Below are 22,957 nucleotides of genomic sequence, written 5' to 3'. Positions count from 1 at the left end.
TGGCACAGGTTGCTCTGAGAGGCTGTGGCTGTCCCTGGATCCCTGGAAGTGTCCAAGGTCAGGCTGGATGGGGTCTGGAGCAACCTGGGATAGTGGAAGTGTCCCTGCTGGCAAAGGACAGACTGGGGTCAGGTAAAAAAAACCACAAGTGTTCCCAGGACTGAGGAGGAGCAGGAGGAGCTCTGGTGAAGGGCTGGCAGGGGGTTCCCAGCACCCTGGTCCCTAATCACTTTCATTGCCTCATCAAGGGGATTGGCAGTAATTAGGGTGGGCTCTAAGTGCTGATGCCCTGGCTGCAAGCAACTGAGTGCTGTCCTTCCCTTGGGCTGCATTGGAATGACAGGAATGGCAGTCCCTGGCCCAGGGCTGCTCCCATGAGCCCGGGGCAGGTTTTGGCAATGGTTCTGGAGCTCTTCCCAAAATGGGAGCTGTTTCTGACAAGCACACAGATGCTTCAACAGCACTGCCAGCACTGCCAGCATTGTCCTTCTGCTGCTGGAGGGACAATGACCCCCCGGTAAAGAGAAAGGAGGAATGGCAAAAACCTGTCAGGTGAGGGAAGGCAGTTGAAGAATGTGACACTTTCCTGGGAAGGAGTGTTTCTAATTCAGGAGAAATGAAAAGCCATTCAAAATGTTACAAACAAATGCTACGGCGATGAGCTCTCGCAAATGTTGAACGAATATTATGTGTTTTATAATGTTAAAAGAAGTTCTGTTAAGATTTGGAGTTTTTCTAACGTGAGTATCGTGTTCATGTCAAAAGTTGTAATGCTGATGTCTGACCATTGTGAGGAGTCGAAGCCCAAAGCGCTGCACAAGCTCCGGGAGGGTGGGACGGAGGAGGAGCTGGATTGGAAAAGCGGAATATGTCTGAATGTGGGGGTTGGATTACCCAGAGTCTGTAAAGCCTCTTACTGTTTTGGGCGGTGTGCCTCTGGCCGTGCCTCAGGGTGTTATTTGTGCGTTGTAGTTTAAGAAATTTTTATAATTTTAAGAACGGACACATCGTTTCTCACAACAACAAAAAAAAACCCAAAACAATCACTTGATTTTTTAGGGGAAAAAAATCAAGATCAATAACTCCGGGGGTGTGGAAATCTGACACAGACAAATTTGTAAAACCGTTCTGACTGCCCTGTGATTGCACCGAGCCTTGGGAAACAAGAGCAGGACAGGGAACAGAGAGGAACCAGCAGGACGAGAATGGGGAGCTCCTGGTGATCTGGGCACTTTCTCCTTCATGTCACTGACCTGCCAGGAGCCGCTTTAGGACATGGATCCCAAAGGAGCAAGAGGACCAGGAAGTGCCGCTGATCCTCACAGACCCCTTTGCCTGCTGCTGCCCCACAGGGAACAGGTCAGTGGAATGGTTTCCTTCCTCCCTACCCCACCTTCTTCTCCTGCAGCAGCTGCTCTCTTCCTGCCACTCTCTCCTGGTGACTGCAGTGCCCTCCCCAAGCCCTCTCTTTTCCTCTGCATCCCGTCTGTATCCTTGTACTAAAATGGACCAGAACAAACTTTCTAACACAATGCAAAGCATGAGGAAGCAGGAATTCTTTACCTGCACAGGACACAGATGGATCTTGTATTGTGTGTATGGTGAGACTTTACAACTGGGTATTAATCGATTATAACTATATATAGGCATTGAAAAGTTTTTCCTTTCTGATACATAATCACCATTTTCCTAGAACTCATTTCCATGCATCCCCCTCCTCCCGGAAATCCTTTTATGATCCTGGAGATTTATAAAGAGGGGTCTCTCTGGTGGTCATATTCAATGAATGCTGCCATATTAAAGGTGGCCTTGCCTTGAACTTTTCCTCTGGCCATGCACTGTTGCCTCTTGTTCCAGAACTTGCCCCAAACCACTGCAGGCCTCCTTATCTGTTCCTGCACTGGTTCCAGCCACGTTTATCCTCCTGTGTGCCAGCCTTTACATCCTGTGAGAAACAACCCCCCACTTTTTAAAATTTTTAAAGGTTTATTAAACCTGAACAAAAAATACAGCAAAAGGAGTAAATAAGGAGAAGCAGGCCGGGGAGCTTCCCTCATGGCTGCCTACCACGTGGCTGGCTCACCTGCAAGATGGATGCTTCTCCTTTGATAGCCCCGGGGGTTGCATCAGCTAAACCTGGGCCCTCCCAAAGTCTGTCTGCCAACTCTTCTTTGTGTGTATTGGTGGAGCCTGCTTTATTGCAACTTGACTGGAGGGCCAGGTGTTGTCATGCTGCACCTCCCCCCCAGCAACAAGCTTTTGTACGCCCCTTCTTTGTACCTGTCATGGATGACTCAGGCTCTCTGATAGCAGCAAAATAGAGCGGGCAAAAGGGGACTGTGGAGACAACAGGAAACATTTAAACTGACTACAGTAACATAATTTTACATCAATGAAGTTTCTATTAATATTAACACACTACTCATCACTTAACTGTGAGGGCAAATCATCTCATTATCCATCTATAACACATGTTTTAAGTTTTGACCACTTTGCTTTTGAACAACTTCAGAAAAACTGAAAATGTTTATTCTCTATGTTATTTATCTGCCTCCTGATGAACATCCCTAACCTCCCACCTCCCTCTCCCACCCCATCATTTCCACCACCCTCCTCCTCTCCACATCTCACTCCTCCCCTCTGAATCCTTCCCACTGCAGGGAGCTGCTGAGGAGCCACATGGTCCATCCCTGGATTCTCCAAGCACTGACTGCCCATCCACTCTGACCACAGCCAGGAGCCATATCCCACTGCCTGCCCAGCATCCATCCATGGAGGTGAGCACCATATCTCCATCTCCCGCCTCTCCGGCTGAAGGAGATGATCTGTGTGAGATCGATGTCACCGATGTGGCCATGCACAGTGTGACACTGCTCATCTGCCTCTGTGGGCTGGCTGGGAACAGGGCTGTCATCGGTCTCCTCAGCCTGAAAAGCAGGAACGCAGGCATATTTGACCTGGCTGTCATTGACTTCCTCTTCCTCCTCATTGCAGTCCCCTCTGCCCTCCTCATCTTGGTGGAGGATTTGTCCTGCTCTCCTATCCTGCCCCTGATGTACATGAACTTCGTTTTCCAGCTCTCAGTGGTCTCCTGCTACTGGGCGCTGTTCCGGCTGATGCCCGGCAGTGCTGTACTGTATATGTACAGGCTCTGCAAGCTCTGCTGCCACTTTGACCTTCCTCTGCGACTGTGGTGGGTGGTGGACACTGTCCAGTATTGGGCTTTCTTTGCTCTCTTCACTGTCATTCCCACGGTTACATTCCTCTGCCCATCACACAAGCAGGAGCACTGCCGGGCAGCTCTCATCTCCATGTACAGCATAATCCTGCTCCTCGTTGCTGCACCTCTGTTCATTTCCAGCACAATCGATTTCATTAAGACCAAGTGGGGCTCCCAGCAGCAGCAACCCAAGAGGCGCGACATTGTTATTGACCTCACTGTGCTCTTCACTCTCCTCCTCACCATCTGTGGTTTCCTGCAGCAGCTCGGTTACATCCTTGTGTCCTCAGAGGTGGTTTTCCTGCTCATCTGCATCCTCAGCAGCATCAAACCCTTCATCTACTTTTTGGCAGGCAGGTGCAGGGGCCCTGCTCTGTGCAGTCCCTCCAGCTCTCCCTCCAGAGAGTCTTTGAGGAGTGAAAAGAAAAAACAGCCCACAGCAATGATCCTGCCAGGGACACTGGGGTCTGAGTCTTCTGATAACTTGCACTGCACTGCTGAAGGACCCTGGGACAGTGACTGAGAGATTCCTTGAGTCTCCTGGTCAGTAAATGCCCACAGTGTCACCCTCCCTGTGCTGGGGCATCCCCAGCCCCTTTCCAGGCCGCTCTGGGCTCTGATCCGTGCTTGTGAGGCCTCAGCCTTGAGGAGCAGCCCCTGGGCTCAGCTGCTCTGGCGCTGATCAGAAACACCCTCTGCTCCCAGGAACTGCTGCTGTCCAACCACCTCCTGGGCCTTTATCAACGGCCTTGGGAATTGTTTTCCTTCCCTGAAGGCCACAGCATCCCTGCTCTCCCACTTTCCCAGAGAGCTGCCTGCCCAAAGTGTGGCCAGGGTGAAACATTGCTGTGAGTGACGCCCATCCCTTGGGGCCTGTGAGCAGCGGCCCAAAAGGAGACCCTTGGAGCTCTCCTGGGCCCAGCAGCGCTGAGCAGAAGCTCCCTGGGAGTGGGGCCTCTCCGAGCTGGGATCTCTCCCGTGTGCTGCCCTCGGCTGATCCCCGAACGCCGACGGCTCCTGGGCCTGTGGGATCGCGTTGGTTCGCTCTCCGCACCCCCAAGTTTATGTTTGGTATGGTCTTGGGATGTACACTCCTCCTCTCTTTGTCTATCATCCCTTACCCCTCCCAGTTATAGGAATGTATCCATTTAGCCTCCTCCCAGACCCCTGTCCATCACTCAGTGGCCAGACCCACCTTCTAGAAGCTTCCACCAGATCTGTCAGGTGATTGGTTCAGGGGCCTGGACCACTCCCTTTCCCTAGTTCTATTGGTTACACAAGTTGTCAGTAAGTTGTATGTTACACCCCCCCCCGAACCTCTGATTGGTTGCTGTTCTCGCCTTAAAAAGCGCTGTCGAGCATTGTTCGAGGTCTTCAGTTGGTTTCTCCCCTAGTGAATAAACTGGACTGTGTTACCCCTGGAGACCGTCTCCGTCTATTTCTGCGGATTGCAGTTCCTGCCTCTTCACTGGGAGTCCTCGTCACCTCAAGGCTGAAAAGCCTTAAGCGCTCTCCCAACCCCATGTGGGCATAGGAGTGCGCCCCTGTGCTGCCAGTGTCGCTGGCCACAGCCAGCCGGGATTTCAGTTGAGGCCAGCCGCCGCTGCATGGGCCGATCCCCCAGTGCTCCAGGCCCAGCCCTTGGCCCAGTGAGGAGATGCAGAGGGATCCCCAGGGAGCATTTCACTGCCTGCCAGGGGAATTTCTCACAGGGACCTTGCACTGACTCTTTCTGGCTGTGTGCACACACGTGTGCAGCTGCTGTGCAAATGTGGCACAAATGCTGCTCTCTCAGGTGTGTTAGTGCCTGAGACATCTGAGTGGGTCAGGCCTGGAAACAAGGTTAAGGCATGAGATACCATTCCAGCTAAATGCTGATCACGTTCTTTCTTTGCTAAATTGTTTATTTCAAGGTACAAAAGCAGGAATGGCTGGGAGAAGCAGAGACACTGCTCATGGTCCTGGGTGCAGCAGAGCTGTTGTAGGGGAAAATGCAGTCCCAGGGCAGGCCTGAAGGTTGTCAGTGGCATGCAGAAGGGTCAGAGAGTTCTGGAAGGGTCTGGAGGAGGTGGGGAAGGGTCTGGATGCTACTGATCCCAAATGTCCTGTCTGGTGGGCAGCAGAGCCCGACGGACAGCGCTTCAACTCAGGGAGCAGCCACCAGATGGTATGGGAATTGGGAGTGATACCAAAATCAGCTGGAATAAAGTTTCCAACACAATGAGAAGCATTAGGAAGAGGGAATTCTTTACCTCCACAGGACACACCAAAGGATCTGTCCATATTTAGGTTTGTGGTGAGACTTTACATCAGGGTTTTTATCCATCATAACCACACAGAGTCTTCAAAGTGTCTTTCTTATCTAATACATAAACATCACTTTCCTAGGACTCATTTCCATGCATTCACCTCCTTCTCCAAATCCTTTCCTGGTCCTGGAGGATCACTCAGAGGGGTCTCTGGTTGTCGCATTCCCTGAGTGCTGAGATATTAAAGGTGACCTTGCCTTGAACTTTTCCTTTGGCTATGTGCTGTTGCTTCTTGTTACAGAACTTGCCCCAAATCCACTGCAGGCCTCCTCATCTGTTTCTGCACTGGCTCCAGCCACTTTTATTACCCTGTGTTCTCCTGAGAAGCACATTGGAGCTGGGCTTTCCTCCTCCCTCCTGGGTCCTAGAACACTATGGCCAGGAGGAGCAGGGACACTGCTGGGAGTCCTGGCTGGAGCGGGGCAGGATCGGGGCTGTTGCTGGGGGGGGGGGGGGGGGGGGGGGGCGGGGGGGAGGAGGTGTGTGAAAGGGGGCTTTGGGAATGGTCTGGGGTGTTGAAGGCAGTTTCAGAGGGGTCAGGAGAGGGTCCGAGAGCAGGCAGGAGGGGGTCTGGAAATCCCAAATCTCCTCACTGGAGGAGAGCAGAGCCTGACAGGCTGTGCTCAGACTGGGGGAGTGTCTCCGTCTGGGAAAGCTATGGGATGTGACAGGATGAGGTGAGGTTGGAGATGGGATGAGTATAGGATAGGAAGCAGCTCAGCTGTGCTTCCTTTGGCCCTGAGAATATTTTTTAATGATCATGGGGCTATTCCCAGAATGGGAGTTCTTTCTGACAAGCAGCCAGATGCTTCAGCAGCACTGCCGGCACTGCCAGCATTCCAGTGCCACCAGCACCACCAGCATCCCTCTGCTGCTGGAGGGAAGAGAAATGAGGAATGGAAGAAACCTGTATAGAGAGGGAAGGCAGTTGAAGAATGGGACACCGCAGGGAAGGAGTGTTTCTCATCAGGAGAGAGAGAGAAGCCAATCACAAAAATCTTCATTTAGAGCTTCTGACAAAAGCCACTTCCTCTGCAGGAAAAAAACTAAGAAAAAGAAACAAAAAACCACACCCCAGATAAATAACTCAGAGAAAATGAATTTCTGAAGCAGGCAAAGCTGCAATTTTGACTCCCCCAATCCTCCATGACTCCACCAAACCTTAGGGAGCAACATCAGGACAGGGCATAGAGAGGAACCAGAGGGATGGCAGTGGGGATCTCCTGGTGATCTGGGCACTTTCTCCTTCATGTCACTGACCTGCCAGGAGCCACTTTAGGACACGGATCCCAAAGGAGCAAGAGGTACCAGGAAGCTCCGCTGATCTGCACAGACCCCTTTGCCTGCTGCTGCCCCACAGGGAACAGGTCAGTGGAATGGTTTCCTTCCTCCCTACCCCACCTTCCTCTCCAGCAGCAGCTGCTCTGTTCCTGCCACCCTCTCATGGTGACTGCAGTGCCCTCCCCAACTCCCCCGTGGTCTGCCCTGTCCATACTTCTGCATCCCCCATCGAACAACCCAACCCTCCCACCTCCCTCTCCCACCCCACAATTTCCACCGCCCTTCTCCCCTGCACATCTCACTCCTCCCAACTGAATCCTTCCCCCTGCAGGGAGCTGCTGAGGAGCCACATGGTCCATCCCTGGATTCTCCAAGCACTGACTGCCCATCCACTCTGACACTGCCTGTCCAGCGTCCATCCATGGAGGTGACCACCATGTCCCCACCTCCTGCCTCACCCACTGAAGGAGATGATCTGTGTGAAATAGATGTCACCACTGTGGCCATACACAGTGTGACACTGCTCATCTGCCTCTGTGGGCTGGCTGGGAACGGGGCTGTCCTTTGGTTCCTTGGCTCCCACTCCTTGTACAGGAACAGAACCCACCGTTACATCCTCATCTTGACTTTCTTGGACGTCCTCTTCCTCCTCTTTCTGGTTCCCTCTGCCCTGCTCTTCCTGGTGGAGGATGTGTCCTGCTCTATCATCCTGCCATTGCAGTATGTGTGGCGGCTTTTCCAGGTGCCACTGGTGTCATACAGCATGTGGCTGTACACACTGACATTCATCAGCATCAAGCGATGCAGATCCATCCACTGCCCGCTCTGGCACTGCTGCCACCATCCCCAGTGCCCGTCATGGGTGGTGTTTGCCCTGTTTTGCGCATTCATCATTGCTGTCATCACTGTCATTGCCGCAATAATTTGTCTGTGTGTGTTCCAGCTATCTGGGCACTGCTTTCTCATCTCCATGTACGCCTTCAACCTCATCTTTTGTGCTCCCTTCATGTTAATTTCCAGCATAATCCTCTTCATTAAGGGCAAGTCTGGCTCCCAGCAGCAGCAACCCAAGAGGCTCGACATTGTTATCTGCATCATTGTGCTCTTCACTCTGCCCTGCAGCCTCTTGAATTTCCTGCAGCAGCTCGGTTACGCCATTTTGCCCTACCACCTGGCTTTCCTACTTAACTGCATTCGCAACTGCATCAACCCCATCATTTGCTTCTTGGTGGGGAGGTGCTGGAGGCCCTGCTCCATGGGGTCCCTCTGGCTCTCCCTCCAGAGGGTCTTTGAGGAGCCAGAAGAAAACTCTGCCCACAGAAATGATCCTGCCATGGACACTGTGCTCTGAGTCTGTGGAATCTCCCCGCTGCACTGCTGAGGGACTCTTGGACTGTGGCTGAGGGACTCCTTAATTCACGTGATGAATAAATATCTAAAGCGTCACCCTCCCTGTGCTGGTGCATCCCCTACCCCCCTTCCAGTGAGAGGAATAGTGGATTTGTCCGTACAAACAAGCTGTGGGTCTGCTGGGAGTTAAAACTAGCATGGGGAGATAAAAGAAACAATGGGAAGGATTCCACTGATTGATGAATAGAAAAAGATATTTGCTTTTACAAATACACTTTAAGTTTGCTGATAAATGAAATTAGACATTGAAAGATGAAAGAAACAATGGTGAAGAAAAAACCCCTATATTCCGGAAGAATTCAAAATTAAAAGGGAGGGTTATATATTAGAGGAAAATCTTCAGTATCTGGCATATCGGCAAGTCTGCAGCTCTCAAGTACCTCAGCCAATGGGGAAAGAGAGAAGGGAAATAGAGCTGGGAAATTAGGGTAAAAAAGGAGGCTGCATCCTCCAAAAATTTGAGTCATCCCAGGGGAATGCACCATGGCCCCCCCCTTAATTTGAATAAAGAAAAAGGACTTATCTATCTCCTTTTGGGACAAAAACCTCTGATTGTAGATTAATTTTCCTGACACCACGTTGCAGTGGGATCTCAGAAGTGCTCCTTATGTCTCAGCCTTGAGGAGCAGCCCCTGGGCTCAGCTGCTCTGGCGCTGATCAGAAACACCCTCTGCTCCCAGGAACTGCTGCTGTCCAACCACCTCCTGGGCCTTTATCAACAGCCTTGGGAATTGTTTTCCTTCCCTGAAGGCCACAGCATCCCTGCTCTCCCACTTTCCCAGAGAGCTGCCTGCCCGAAGTGTGGCCAGGGTGAAACATTGCTGTGAGTGACGCCCATCCCTTGGGGCTGTGAGCAGCGGCCCAAAAGGAGACCCTTGGAGCTCTCCTGGGCCCAGCAGCGCTGAGCAGAAGCTCCCTGGGAGTGGGGCCTCTCCGAGCTGGGATCTCTCCCGTCTGCTGCCCTCGGCTGATCCCCGAACGCCGACGGCTCCTGGGCCGATCCCCCAGTGCTCCAGGCCCAGCCCTTGGCCCGGTGAGGAGATGAAAAGGGATCCCCAGGGAGCATTTCACTGCCTGCCAGGGGAATTTCTCACAGGGACCTTGCACTGACTCTTTCAGGCCGTGTGCACACACGTGTGCAGCTGCTGTGGCAAATGTGGCACAAATGCTGCTCTCTCAGGTGTGTTAGTACCTCAGACAGTGGGTCAGGCCTGCAAGGTAGTTTCATGCAACAATTAGGTTGAATGCTGTTAAGTATTAGTCCTCTGAATGGCTGAATGGCTAAGTTTTAGGTATAACTGAAGTAGTGTGAAAAACTGAATTAACTGATTACAGTTTTTAAAAGTTTAATAATAGTAATAATAATTATAGTAATAGGATAAAGAATGGATAATATTTCCAGCAGTGGGGTGCACCTGGCTAACAGCTATAGAACACACTGGTGTATGCAGGCAATGTTATCTTTATACTGTTACATTACTGGGATACATGTAAATTTATGTTTTTCATGCATTATTTAAACATTCTTGGAAACTTTCTAATGTTTTGGGAACTCTTTTGTCTGACTTCACAGTCTGGCTTATCTGCATGACATCCTGGGTGTTATGTCAATATATTTTATTTCTTTTGTGTCTCTATCTTGCTATTTCATATCTTCTGATAAAGATTTAATATGTCTTCCGTAAATTTAATATGGAATTCTCTAATTGTCCTCTTGTGTTCTGGTTTGTCTCACAGTTATCTTATAACTTGGACAGGTTGGGCAGTGGATGACCTTACACTGTTTTTAGTTACACTAAAGCTTTTCTTTTCTTTTTTATGTCTTATGTTTTGCTAAGGTCTGTAACACAGTGCATTCATCACACTATTATTTCCATAGTCAAAAACAGATATAATATTCATTACACCACTACTTCTACGAGTAACACAGTTTATAATTAAGCTGGCAGATTGTATTATATTAGCAAGCAGTTAAAAAGAGTTATAATTGATACTATGTCTAAATACTTGCAATCACTAACAATATGCACACGCTAATACATAAATGTAAAAGCCAATTTTATCCGGTTTCCCAGATAAATTTTTCCCATTACTGTTAAGTTGGAGTGCTGTAAAGGGTTTGGGCCATTTTCCCTTAAATCCTTACCCTCACTGTCCTTTTGTCACCTGCCCTTGAACGCACACACAAACACACACAGGGACAGCACTTTGGTGTGCTCTTGCTTAATATAAAACCTGGTTTTTACTGATATCCTTGCTGCTGGTTTTGTGCCTTCAGAAATTCTCCCTCTGCCCTGGCTTTGGCCTCTCCCTCAGCAGGCTCGGATGGTTCAGCTGCAAGGGGAGGGGGAGTCCATGGTCCTCAGCACAGCCACCCCCTTCCAGGAGCAGGGTGACATCTGTGTTTGTCACCGTTGTCTCCACGGGGCATCAATCCCCACCCTGTGGCTTTGCTGAGGTCTCTGAGCTTGGGATGTTCAGCCTGGAGAAGGGAAGGCTTCAGGGAGACCTTAGAGCCCCTTCCAGAGCTTTAAGAGGCTCCAAGAACTGGAGAGGCGCTTTGGACAAAGGCCTGGAGTGACAGGACAACCGGGAATGGCTTCCCACTGCCAGAGAACGGGTTGAAGTGGAATATTGGCAAGAAATTCTTCCCTGTGAGGGTGGAGAGGCCCTGGCACAGGTTCCCACAGATGCTCTGGCCTCCCCATCGCTGGAGGTGTTCCAGGCCTGGCTGGATGGGGTTTGAAGCAGTCTGACCTGGTGGAAGGTGTCCCTGCTTGCAAAGGGGTGAGATCAGGAAAAAACAACCACAAGTATTCCCAGGACTGAGGAGGACAATGATGAGCTCTGGTGAAGGGCTGGAAGGGGCACCACAGCACCCCAAAATCTGGTCCCCTATTGCTTTTTGTTGCATCATCAAGGGTATTGGCAGTAAGAAATGTGGGCTCTGATGCTGATAACCTGGCTGCAAGTCTGTCCTAGCTTGGCTCTGGCCAAACACCAGGCACCTGGGAAAGCTGTTTGCTCACCTTCTCTTGCTGTCAGCTGGGGGAGGAGAGAGAAACAAAAATTAACAATGGGCTCATGAATTGAGATGGGGACTGGGAGAAAATAACACTCCAAGAATAGAAAAAAACAGGTTCAAAATAAATTGTATTAAGTAAATGTATTATTAAGAGATTCAGAGGATGATAATGAGAAGTAAAATAAAACTTAAAACACCTTTCTTTCCCCCAGCCCCTCCCTCCTTCCCACTGACAGTGCAGGGAGACATGGCATGGGGGTTTTGGTCAGTTCATCACTTGAGATCTTTTCTGTTCGCTGAGGGAGAGGAGTTTTTTTGTGCTAGGTCATGGTGTCTCTCCCACGGGAGACAGTTCTCCATGAACTTCCTCCGTGTGGCTCTAATCTCGCCAGCAGCAGTCCTGACAAAACCGTTGCAACGTGAGTCCCCCCCAGGAGTAAACAGTCTCCTCCAAACTGTTATGGCTTGGGTCACTCTTCCACGGGATGCAGTCCTCCAAAGACAGGCAGCTCCACTTTGGAAGCAAGGGACCTCTCTCTATCTCTCTCTTTCTGCTCGGGTCTTGCCCTCCACAAGGTTTTTCCTGGGCCACACCGGGATGGCAGCGGCCGCGGCGCGTCACCGCTCACCACACCGGGATGGCCCCAGCAGCAGTGCCCCGCCATCCCTGGTAAAAACTGCGTGGGTGCTGCTTTGATTTTCTTCTGAAATATCGTATCGCAGAGGCGTTACCAACCTCTCCGATTGGGCCAGCAGCATGTCCATCTTCAGAGCCATCAGAAACTGGATCTGTCAGACATGGGGGAAGCTTCCAGCAGCTTCCAACAGGAGCCCATTTCTGTGGCACTGCTACCAAAACACCAGGCTGTGCCAAATCAACACAAAGCAACTGTTTGCTGTGCTGCCCTTGGGCAGTGTGAGCCTGCATTTGAATGAAAAAATGGGAATTCTTGGCTCAGCTCACTTTCCTTGGGCCCAGGGCAGCTTTTGGCAATGATCCCAGACCTCTTACCAGCAAGGGAGTTGTTTCTGACAAGCAGCCCAATGCTCCACCTGCTCTGGCAGCACTGGCACCATTCCGGTGCCACCTGCACCACCAGCATCCCTCTGCTGCTGGAGGGACCATGACCCCTCCTGAAAGAAAAATGAGAAATGGCAGAAACCTGTCAGGTGAGAGAAGGCAGTCAGAGAACGGGACATTGTCCAGGGAAGGAGTGTTTCTAATCACGAGGAAAAGACGACCCATTCTATTCTTCAAGTGGAGATTTGACTAATCTCACTTCCTTGGTAGCTAATAAGCCCAAAAAACCAACAACCCTTCCCCGCCCAACCAAACAACAAAAAAAAAAAAACAAACAAAGAAACAAAAAAACAAACAACCAAACATACGTCCCCCCCAAAACATACCACCAAACAAATGGAAGTGAAATTCTAATGTAGTCAAAGATGTAATTTCCTACATCACCATGGCCCCACCATGTCTTTGGGAAACAACAGCGGGATACGCAGAGGAGAGAGCCAGCAGGATGGGAATGGGGAGCTCCTGGTGATCTGGGCACTTTCTCCTTCATGTCACTGACCTGCCAGGAGCCGCTTTAGGACATGGATCCCAAAGGAGCAAGAGGGACCAGGAAGCGCCGCTGATCTGCACAGACCCCTTTGCCTGCTGCTGCCCCACAGAGAACAGGTCAGTGGAATGGTTTCCTTCCTCCCTACCCCACCTTCCTCTCCTCCAGCAGCATCTGCTCTGTTCCTGCCATCCTATCATGATGACTGCAGTGCCATCCCCAGGTCATGCCTCTTCTACCCTGAGTTTCCTCCCACATCCCCTGCTGAACAGCCCAGCCCCACCACCTCCCTCTCCCAAATCAGAATTTCCACCTCCCTTCTCCCCTGCACATCTCACTCCTCCCCAATGAATCCTTCCCACTGCAGGGAGCTGCTGAGGACCCTCATGGTCCATCCCTGGATTCTCCAAGCACTGACTGCCCATCCACTCTGACCACAGCCAGGAGCCACATCCCACTGCCTGCCCAGCGTCCATCCATGGAGTGACCAGTGAGTCCTCGTCTCCTGCCTCACCCACAGAAGGAGATGATCTGTGTGAGGCAGATGTCACCCCCGTCGCCATACACAGTGTGACACTGCTCATCTGCCTCTGTGGGCTGGCTGGGAACGGGGCTGTCATCGGCCTCCTCAGCATCGGCTTCACCACCGACTTCATCTTCAGCCTGGCTGTCGCTGTCTTCCTCTTCCTCCTCCTCATGCTCACATGCACACTGCTCCTCCTTGTAGAGGATGTGGTCTGCTCTGCTCTTGTGCCCCTGGGGTCCTTGAGCTTCCTTTTCCGGCTGTCGCTCTTGTGCTCCAGCGTGGGGCCGTACCGTGTGCTGTTCATGAACATCACAGGGTTAGGCTCTGTAGCCTTCAATTCCTTCTGCTGCTGCTGCTCTTTCTTTTCTGAGTGCCTGCCAGGCGTGGTATGAGTGCCCTGCAGTGACCTTCTTTGCTGTCACTGCTCTCCATCCAGCAGTGGCTTCCCTGGGCCAGTTTCACTGCCAGGGGTCTCTCATCTCCATGCACACCCTCCACCTCCTCCTCTTTGCTCCCTTCATGCTCATTTCCAGCATATTTTTCTCCATTCAGGACTCATGTTTCTCACAGAAGAGCAAGCCCAAAAGGTTCCACATTATTTTCCTCTCTCTCCTCACCACTCTCCCTCTTCTGGAATTTCTTGCAGCAGCTCGGCTACACCATTCTGCCTTCCCAGCCTGGTTTCCTGCTTGCCAGCATCAACAGCACCATCAAACCCATCATCTCATTCCTGGTAGGGAGATGCTGGAAGAACGGCTCCATGGGGTCCTTCAGGGAATCTCTCTGGAGGGTCTTTGGGGAGCCAGAAGAAAATACTGCCAGCAGCAATGATTCCAGCAGGGAAGGATTCCAATGATTCCATGGCAGTCTGAGCCTGCTGATCCCTTCCACTGCACTGGCGAAGCACCCCGGGACAGTGGCTGAGGGTTGTCTTGAGTCACCTGATTAATAAATATCCACAGGGTCAATTCTGCAGGAGAAGGCAGCAGGGGCATTGCCAAGGGTCATGTAGGAGCAATGGTCTTCGGGGAGCACATTGGAACATGGTTCTGATCCTCCCTCACGACTCCTAGAACACCATTCCCAAAACGGATCGTACCCCACACGGCTGTGATCCCAAAATTCCCCCTGGCACCTGGTTCCTGCATCCCACTGGGCTGTGATATCAATAAACAGCACCGTGAGCCCTGAGCTGCCTTCGCCTCCCGGCTTCCTCTGGCTGCTGCTGCCAGCCGGGAATGTGGCTGGAGGGAGGGGACACACACCCCTGGCTTGTGTTCCCTGGAGGAACAGTGATCCCGAGTGCCCAGAGCTGGGCTGGCAGCGACACAGCCGGCACGGACACGATGGCCCAGGGGCTCAGCATTGCCCCCCGAGTGCTCCGAGGTGTCACAGCAGAGATGTCCCTGCTCCCGGCTGGAGCGGGGCTGCCGGGGAGGGGAAGGCGGCCCCGGGGGCTCTGGGTGTGTTGGAGGGGGCAGGAGGCTCCAGGAGGGATCTGGATGCTGCTGATCCCAGATATCCTGATTGTAGAGCCGCAGAACCTGATGGGCAGAGCTTCAACCCGGGTAGGGGCCACGGAATGGCATTGCATGGGATGGGATGGGATGGGATGGGATGGGATGGGATGGGATGGGATGGGATGGGATGGGATGGGATGGGATGGGATGGGAAGAGATGGGTTTCTGAGAGGAGTGGAGATGGGAGCTGGGAGTGATACAAAAATCAGTAAGAATAAATTTTCAAACACAATGCCAAGCATTAGGAATCAGGAATTCTTTACCTCCTCAGGACACACTGAAGGATCTCCCCTTGTTCAGTGTGTGATGAGACTTTGCAACAAGGGTTTCATCCATCATAACCTCACACGGCCATTAAAGCAGGTTTCTTATCTAATACGCAAACATCACTTTCCTAGAATTAATTTCCACATGTCCTCCTCCTACTGGAAGTCCTTTTCTGATCCGGGAGGATCATTCAGAGGGGTCCCTGGTGTTCGTATTTTCTGTTGAGATATTAAAGGTGACCTTACCTTGAACTTTTGCTTTGGCCATGTGCTCTTGCTTCTTGTTCCAGAACTTGCCCCAAAACCACTGCAGGCCTCCTCATCTGTTTCTGCGCTGGCTCCAGCCACATTTATCATCCTGTGTGATCCTGACGAGCACATTGGAGCTGGGCTTTCCTCCTCCCTCCTGGGTCCTAGAACACTATGGCCAGGAGGAGCAGGGACACTGCTGGGGTCCCAGGTGGAGTGGGGAATATCGGGGCTGTTCGGGGCGGACTGGGGTCATCAGAGATGGACTGGGCTGTTGCAGGCAGTTTTGAAGGGGTCAGGAGAGGATCCGAGAGGGTTGGAAAGGGTCTGGATGCCGGCAATCCCAAATGTCCCCACTTGAGGACAGCAGAGCCTGACAGGCCGCGTTCGGATTGGCGGAGTGGCTGCTGTCTTTGAAAGCTATGGGATGTGATAGGATGGGGTGAGGATGGAAAGCCGGGTGAGGACAAGGAATGGGGATAGGGAGCAGGGATGAGGATGGAATCGGGATAGGAGGAGGAAGCAGCTCAACAGTGCTTCCTTGGGCCAGACAATGTTTTGGCAATGTTCTCTTCATGGAACATTTCTTTGTGAGAAGCACCCAGCTGATTCACCAGCTCTGCCAGTACTGCTGACATTCCAGTGCCACCAGCACCACCAGCATCCCTCTGCTGCTGGAGGGACAGTGACCCCTCAGGGAAGATATGGGAGGAATGGTAGAAACCTACCTAGAGAGGGAAGGCATTTGGAGAGTGAGACACTCTGCAGGGAAGGAGGGATTCTCATCAGGAGGGAAAGAGGAGCCAATCAAAAAAAAATCTTCATTTAAAGCTTCTGACAAAAGCCACTTCCTCAGGAAGAAAAAAAAACCCCAAAAGCGAAAACCCACACCCCAGATAAATTACTCAGAAGAACAGAATTTCCAAAGAAGGCAAAGTCGCAGTTTTTGACTTCCCCACACCCCCATTACTCCACCAAGCCTTGGGGAGCAACACCAGGACCGGGCACGGAGAGGAGCCAGCAGGATGGGAATATGGGTAGCTCCTGGTGATCTGGGCACTTTCTCCTTCATGTCACTGACCTGCCAGGAGCCGCTTTAGGACATGGATCCCAAAGGAGCAAGAGGGACCAGGAAGCGCCGCTGATCTGCACAGACCCCTTTGCCTGCTGCTGCCCCACAGGGAACAGGTCAGTGGAATGGTTTCCTTCCTCCCTACCCCACCTTCCTCTCCTCCAGCAGCTGCTCTCTTATTGTCACCCTGTCCTGGTTACTGCAGTGCCCTCCCCAGCTCCCCCCTCCCCTGCCATGTGCTTCCTTTCTGCATTCCCTGCTGAACAGCCCAACCCCCCCACCTCCCTCTCTCAATCCACAATTTCCATCACCCTCCTCCCCTGCACATCTCACTTCTCCCCACTGAATCCTTCCCACTGCAGGGAGCTGCTGAGGAGCCACATGGTTCATCCCTGGATTCTCCAAGCACTGACTGCCCATCCACTCTGACCACAGCCAGGAGCCACATCCCACTGCCTGCCCAGCGTCCATCCATGGAGGTGACCACCGTGTCCCCATCTCCCAGCTCACCCGCAGGAGGAGACGATCTCTGTGAGAGCGATGTCACTGATGTGGTCATACACAGTGTGACACTGCTCATCAGCCTCTGTGGGCTGGCTGGGAATGGGGCTGTCATTGGCCTCCTCAGCCTGAAAATCTGTAACTCTCGGGTTTTTGACCTGGCTGTCATTGACTTCCTCTTCCTCCTCTTTGTGATCCCCTCCGCCCTGCTCTCCCTGGTGGAGGACGTGTCCTGCTCTCCTATCCTGCCCCTGCTCTATGTGAGTTTCCTTTTCCAGATGTCAGTGGTCCCTTGCTACTGGGGGCTGTTCCGGCTGATGCGCAGCAGGAATGTGTGGTATATGGACAAGCTCTGCAAACTCTGCTGCCACTGGGACCTTCCCAAGCGCCTCTTTTGGGTAGTGGACAGTGTCCAATACTGGGCCTTCTTTGCTCTCTTCACTGTCATCCCCATGGTGACATTCCTGTGCCCATCACACGAGCAGGAGCACTGCCGGGCAGCTTTCATATCCTTGTACACCATCATCCTGCTCCTCGTTCCTGCACCCATGCTCATTTCTTACACAATCGATTTCATCAAGCTCAAGTGGGGCTCCCAGCAGCAGCAACCCAAGAGACGCGACATTGTTATCTTCATCATTGTGCTCTTCACTCTCCTTCTCAGCCTCTGCATTTTCCTGCAGCAGCTCGGTTACGTGGTTGTGCAGTCCCAGGTGGTTTTCCTGCTCACCTGCACCAACAGCAGCATCAAACCCTTCATCTACTTCTTGGCAGGGAGGTGCAGGGGGCCCTGTTCTATGGGGTCCCTCCAGCTCACCCTCCACAGGGTCTTTGAGGAGCATAACGAAAATATAGCCTGCAGAAATGTTCTTGCCAAGGACACAGCAGCCTGAGCCTGTTTTTCCCTTCCTCTGCTCAGTTGAAGGACCCCAGGAGAGTGGCTGAAGGTTTCCTTGAGTCTCCAGATTAATCAATATCCACAGGATCACCCTCCCTGTGGTGATGTATTCCTGCAGGAGAAGGGAGCATGGGCATTACCTTGGGTCATTTTTGTGGGATGCTCTGCAGAGAGCACACGAGAGCATGGCTTTCCTCCTCCCTCCTGGATCCACAAGGCTCCAAGCAGTGCAGCTGGGCTCAGTGCTGTTCCCCAGCTCTATTCCCCATGGAATGACCCTCATGGCCTCGGCCCCAGGGAATGAACTCCATCTCCTTTGGCTCAGCAGATGAGTTTCATGGTGCTTTCAGGGAGCTCTTGCCTGCAAAGCATGGGACACCTTAATCCCTGGGGACACACCCAGCATGGGGTGGCAGTGATTTCCCAAATCCCTGCATGTCTGGTGCCTCTGGATGGCAGGAGAGGGGCTGGGATCACATGCAGCATCCTTCCCCTTCTGTCCGGCAGAGCCAGCCCTGCATTCCCAGCTGATGGGAAGGGACACCAGGTAGGGCTGCAGAGCTGGGGACGGACAGCAACATTCCCTTGACCTTTCAGTGGGAATTTGTCACATTCTTTAATTCCAGAATTTAATCCTTCTGAGTAAAGTGCAGGGTCGATAGTGAACTCCACTGAACTCCTGTTCCTGTACCAGAAAGTACATGGAGTATGGAAATTCCCATCAGCAGATGCTTGGACCATTTAATTGCACAGAAATTAGGGGGTTCTGCTGCTCTTCTGCAGAATGGGGCCATCCATCCTCTGGTTCCCCAGCATCAGTGTCCAGGGAAGCCCTTGACCACCTCCATCCTGAGCCTGGCCACCCTCAGGGGGAGCTGAACAGCGACTCTGCACAGCAGCTTCAGCCACAGGCCAGGCTGTACTGATCTTTTGTAACTACCATTTTTTAACTGCCTCTCAGTCAGATATGGCGTCGGTTTTGGGTGCCTCCACAGTGGAAATTCCGGCCCCAGAATTTGTTGAGTAAACAACAACCAGTCATCACAGCAGAGCCTGTGCCTGTAAAACAGTGTCCAGAATGGCTCATTTCCTTATTTTATCCCATTCTAAAGCCTCTGGCTTGTCTGTGAGCAGGGCAGGTGCCTGTCTCATACCTGAGCCCTTCCTAAGGCACGTGCCTGCAATGGCTGGGATGATGTTGGCAGTGCCAAGAGCTCCTGATTCCTCCTGGGAGAGACCTGGGCAGCAGCCACATCTCCTGCTCAGGGGGAAATTGTCCCTCCTTTTCCCACTGCCTTAAATCCAGGGGAAAGCAACGTGCCACTGCTTCTGGAAGGGCAAGTGAGCGTGAAAGCTCTGGGTGGTGAGGCAGGCTTTGGAGACACACAGGAGGCTAAACAGCTAAGGAGTATGTATTAACAGAGTTGTGAATAATGAACAGAAGAGAGAGACTTTGACATCTGAGAGGGTTTTTCTCTCCCTGTCTCCTGTTTTGGAAAGCAGAAACTTTCCAAGGTACAACTTGTTGTCCAGGGAAGAACAACTCAGCCAGGCCATCCCTGCCAAGGCAAGTACAGGAGGATCATGATCTTCCAATGGACTTTTTCTACTTCCCAGCCCCTTCCTTGTCTCCTGGGTCACCAAGGCCACTCCCTCCCTGAGCTTCCTTTCCGAAGAGCAAGACTTCAAAGCCAAAGGTTTCCTGGTTGTCCCTGCCCATGGAAGAAGGAGAGATGGAATGAGATGATCTCTACCGTTCCTTCCAAGCTGTCCTGGGGAGACTTCATGATGCTGAATTGAATCCCCATTTGACTGTTTCACCCAGAAATAGGTTTTGCCCATTTAAACTTTGCATAAGTTTAAGATTGGTTCCTAGAGCAAAGAGGAGGAGAGAAGATGGGGCAGTTTGTTTTCAGGAGCTGTGCTCAGTCCTGCACATTCCTGCTCCCAGACCGTGCTGTCGGCAGCACAGACATGCAACAGAGAGCTCTCCTTTGCTTTTAGGTTTTTTTAGCTAGCTGAGGCAGAGAAGTTCCCTGGACTGTGGTTTTTCTTTTTCCTGGAACTGTTCAAACCTGCTCGGGTCTGAAAACCCAGAAGAACGGCAGCAGCTCCCACCTGTGGCCAACCGGGGCCTGGCACACAGCATTTGCCAGCACCAGAGGGACTGATAAGAGACTGAGTGAGACAAACTAGACTCCACAACAAGGACTTTCTGAATTTGACAACTCTTCAGAACAGCAACAGATTTTATTGTTTAATATTGTATTCATTTTTTATGCTTTTGAATACTTTGCTTGTTAAATAAACAGTTTTTTCCACTTTCCTCTAAAGAAATCTTTTCCTGAATCAGATGGGGGAAGGACTGCTTGAACTTGTTTACTAGAGGGATCCCATTTGAAGGTTTCCTCCCAAATTTACCCTAAACCAGGACACAACCCAAAGCATTCCATGAGGATTCCTCATGTCATCCACAACCACCCCAGGCAGGAGTTCCCCTGCTGCACACAGCACCAGCCTGACAGAGCTCAAGGAGCATTTGGACAATGCTCTCAGGCACAGACTGGGATTGTTGGGATGTCCTGTGCAGGGCCAGGAGCTGAACTCCATGGTCCTTGTGGGTCCCTTCTAACTTGGATATTTTATGGTTCTATTTTATGATGTCTCAGTTTCTTGATGATTCCACCTGATGATAGTTCCACGGTGTTTTCCCTATGGCCTGGCTCTGGCACATCCTCAAAAGCCCTCTGGAAGGCAACACTAACACAGGGGGTGAATTCCTTTGCACAGCTCCCAGCCAGGAAGTAAATCACAGGCTGGGCACTGCTCTTGGCACAGGCGAGCGGGAGAGGGGTGCTGAGGGCAAAGGCAGGGAAGTCAAACGCCCTCAGCAAGAGCCAGTACCCAAAATCAGCAGTGAAGAAGGGGAAGGAGACAACAGGTGGCAGGAGCAGGGCACAGAGCTTCCCTGGGGGCTGTTTCCATGAGCAGCACAGGAGCCTGGCTAGCAGGGCCAGAGCAGAACAGGTCAGGGTGAGCACTGAGAAGAGGCAGCTCAGGACCAAGGCCATGAGCAGCGAAGGGCAGAAATGGAGGGTGGCAGTGAGCAGGAAGGAGAGCAGCCAGAGCAGGGCACACAGGAGCACTGGGAAGTGCTGGGAGTGGAGGCAGGGCCAGCAGGACACGGGGAGGACAAACAGAGCTGTCACAGCACTGAGGGCTGTCAGAGAGGAGGCAGAGGCAGGGAGAACCAAGAGGATGGTGACCTTCAGCCCAGCTGTCACACCCCACGAGCCCAGCTGGTGGCAGAAGCTCTCTGGGACAGAAAATATCCCCAGGGCGATGGTGATGGAGAGCAGGATGGTGAAGCCAGCCATGGCCCGGCTGAGCACACAGGTGCTGGTGGGGTTCCTGTGGATGCAGCAGCCGAGGAGCCAGAGCACAGCTCTGCTCCCACCACTGCACACAGGCACAGCAGCAGCAGCAGCAGCAGTGTGACAGGCACTTTGCTCCAATGCCTGTTCTCACACTCGGTCCAGTTTTCTTGGCTCTCCTCATTCCAGCTCCCCTTGGATGCCTTCCCACCGGGCTGGCTCCAGCAGGCAGGGCTGGCTCCCTCCGTGGCAGGGGACAAAGTGCTCATGGTGACACCTCTGCTGCTTCTCCTCCCCTCACACAGCTAGAGAGGTGACAAACAGAGACACCAGAGCAACACTGATGTCCCCCAAATGTGGCTTTCCCATCTTTTCCCACCCACAGCTTCCATGTGGAGCAGCTCAGGGAGGGGTGAGGGACAGGACAGAAGGCAAGTAGGGTGTGGGAGCCTGGTCTGGTGTGCCTGGCACAAAAGCCAGGGAGATACCTCCTTCCTGGCTGTGGAAACAACAGAGCTGGAGGAGGAAAACAACTGGAGAAGGAGAGGATTGCCCATGGAAATATCAGAAAACAAATGGCTTTGGGATGGATCTGACCTGGACTCTCAGGTGTCAGTTGCTATCACTGAGCTGCTGGAGTCCTTCAGCAGGACACTCAATTCAATATTCCCTCCCTTTTCCCACAATATTTATAGCTTTTCATTCCCTACAGACCTCAATTCTGCTTCCAAAAATCAATAACCAGGTTCCACCCAATGAGGGGGCCCTGATTAAGGTGAATGAGAAGAGTCTGCCCTTGTTTCCTCTCGCAGCCTGGAGAACTTCCCCGCAGGGCACTCACCTCACCCCCCACACTCCAGCTGCTGTCCCTGGGTTGGGATCTACAGCAGGTTCCTGCGATGGTCCCTTGGAAAGGGGAGCGAAGCCCGCGGGCTGAGCCCGAGCAGCGTCCGGCGCGGGCTCTGTCCCAGCTCCTGCCACAGCCCCTGTTCTCCCTGCTGCCTCGTGTGCTGCAGGGCTCTCACAAGCAGGGAACTGCTTCAGAGCCTGGCACGGGATCAGGGCTCTGCTCCTCATCTGCTCTTCACTCTGCCCAGGAAATGAGCAACAGGAGAGAGCCTCAGCAGCCAGACCTGTGGCCACAGCAGTTTGTCTCCATGGCAGCTTCTCTTCTGTTTTAAAGCAACCCCAATCCCAAAACCTTCTCTTCTGAACAGCCTGAACTTGCACCCTCTCGTTCCTGGGAACCTGCACTGCTTTGTTTAGTCCCCTGCACTACAAATGTGCTGTTAAACTTTGATTTCTGGTTCAAATATGGTTTTCCTACTTGTATACCACAGTTTCAATGGCACCAGGCCTTCACCACGCAGTTTCCAAGTGAATTCATGCAATAATAATTCCTGTGCTTGAGCTGGAGCACTGGCACACAGCAGAAGGATGATTTGGGATTTCAGCAATGTCATTTCTTCTGAGAAGAGGCAAATCCATGCTGCTCTCTTGGCTTTAATCCTTAAAAAGTTGCAGGTTTCATTTGAGTCACCCTCTCCATTCCCTTGGCTGTCAGTCAGCAGCCTACAGTGAATTCCAAGAAATGCCTAGAAAGCTGAGGTGCGATGATTCCTTCCCAGGCTGACATGTGCCTCAGGGAACTGAGATGGTCCTCCTGGAAACTGCTGGCCCCAGGACCAGAACTGTGCCCTCTCTTCCCCGCTGACCCCGTGTTTGTGTCCCCAGCTAT

The 22,957-nt window shown here is 52.1% G+C and overlaps 2 protein-coding genes and 1 pseudogene across 2 annotated transcripts; 2 read left to right on the top strand and 1 right to left on the bottom strand.

Moving 5' to 3' along the window:
- The first annotated feature begins 506 nt into the window (after window positions 1–506).
- Window positions 507–4,177, top strand: LOC135301970 (mas-related G-protein coupled receptor member D-like). The gene is given in 4 exon segments (XM_064422549.1): window positions 507–517; window positions 1,261–1,328; window positions 1,331–1,359; window positions 2,661–4,177. Coding segments are annotated over 4 exon segments (1,191 nt in total). The 3' UTR covers window positions 3,744–4,177.
- A 2,976-nt stretch (window positions 4,178–7,153) lies between these two features.
- Window positions 7,154–10,469, top strand: LOC135303725 (mas-related G-protein coupled receptor member A8-like). The gene has a single exon (XM_064425838.1). It carries the CDS (start codon window positions 7,232–7,234, stop codon window positions 8,159–8,161), a length of 930 nt encoding a protein of 309 aa, XP_064281908.1. The 5' UTR covers window positions 7,154–7,231; the 3' UTR covers window positions 8,162–10,469.
- Window positions 10,470–20,487: 10,018 nt separating this feature from the next.
- LOC135301969 (mas-related G-protein coupled receptor member A-like) lies at window positions 20,488–21,915 on the bottom strand (annotated as a pseudogene).
- Window positions 21,916–22,957: the final 1,042 nt, after the last annotated feature.

Source organism: Passer domesticus, chromosome 6 (assembly GCF_036417665.1).
Source record: "Passer domesticus isolate bPasDom1 chromosome 6, bPasDom1.hap1, whole genome shotgun sequence".
NCBI lineage: Eukaryota > Metazoa > Chordata > Aves > Passeriformes > Passeridae > Passer > Passer domesticus.
Note: the sequence above shows the minus strand (reverse complement) of the source record. Positions and strands in the feature narration are given on the sequence as shown.

Coding starts and splice junctions, on each gene's coding strand:
- LOC135303725 (XM_064425838.1), top strand. CDS start 7,232: ATGGAGGTGACCACCATGTCCCCACCTCCTGCCTCACCCACTGAAGGA.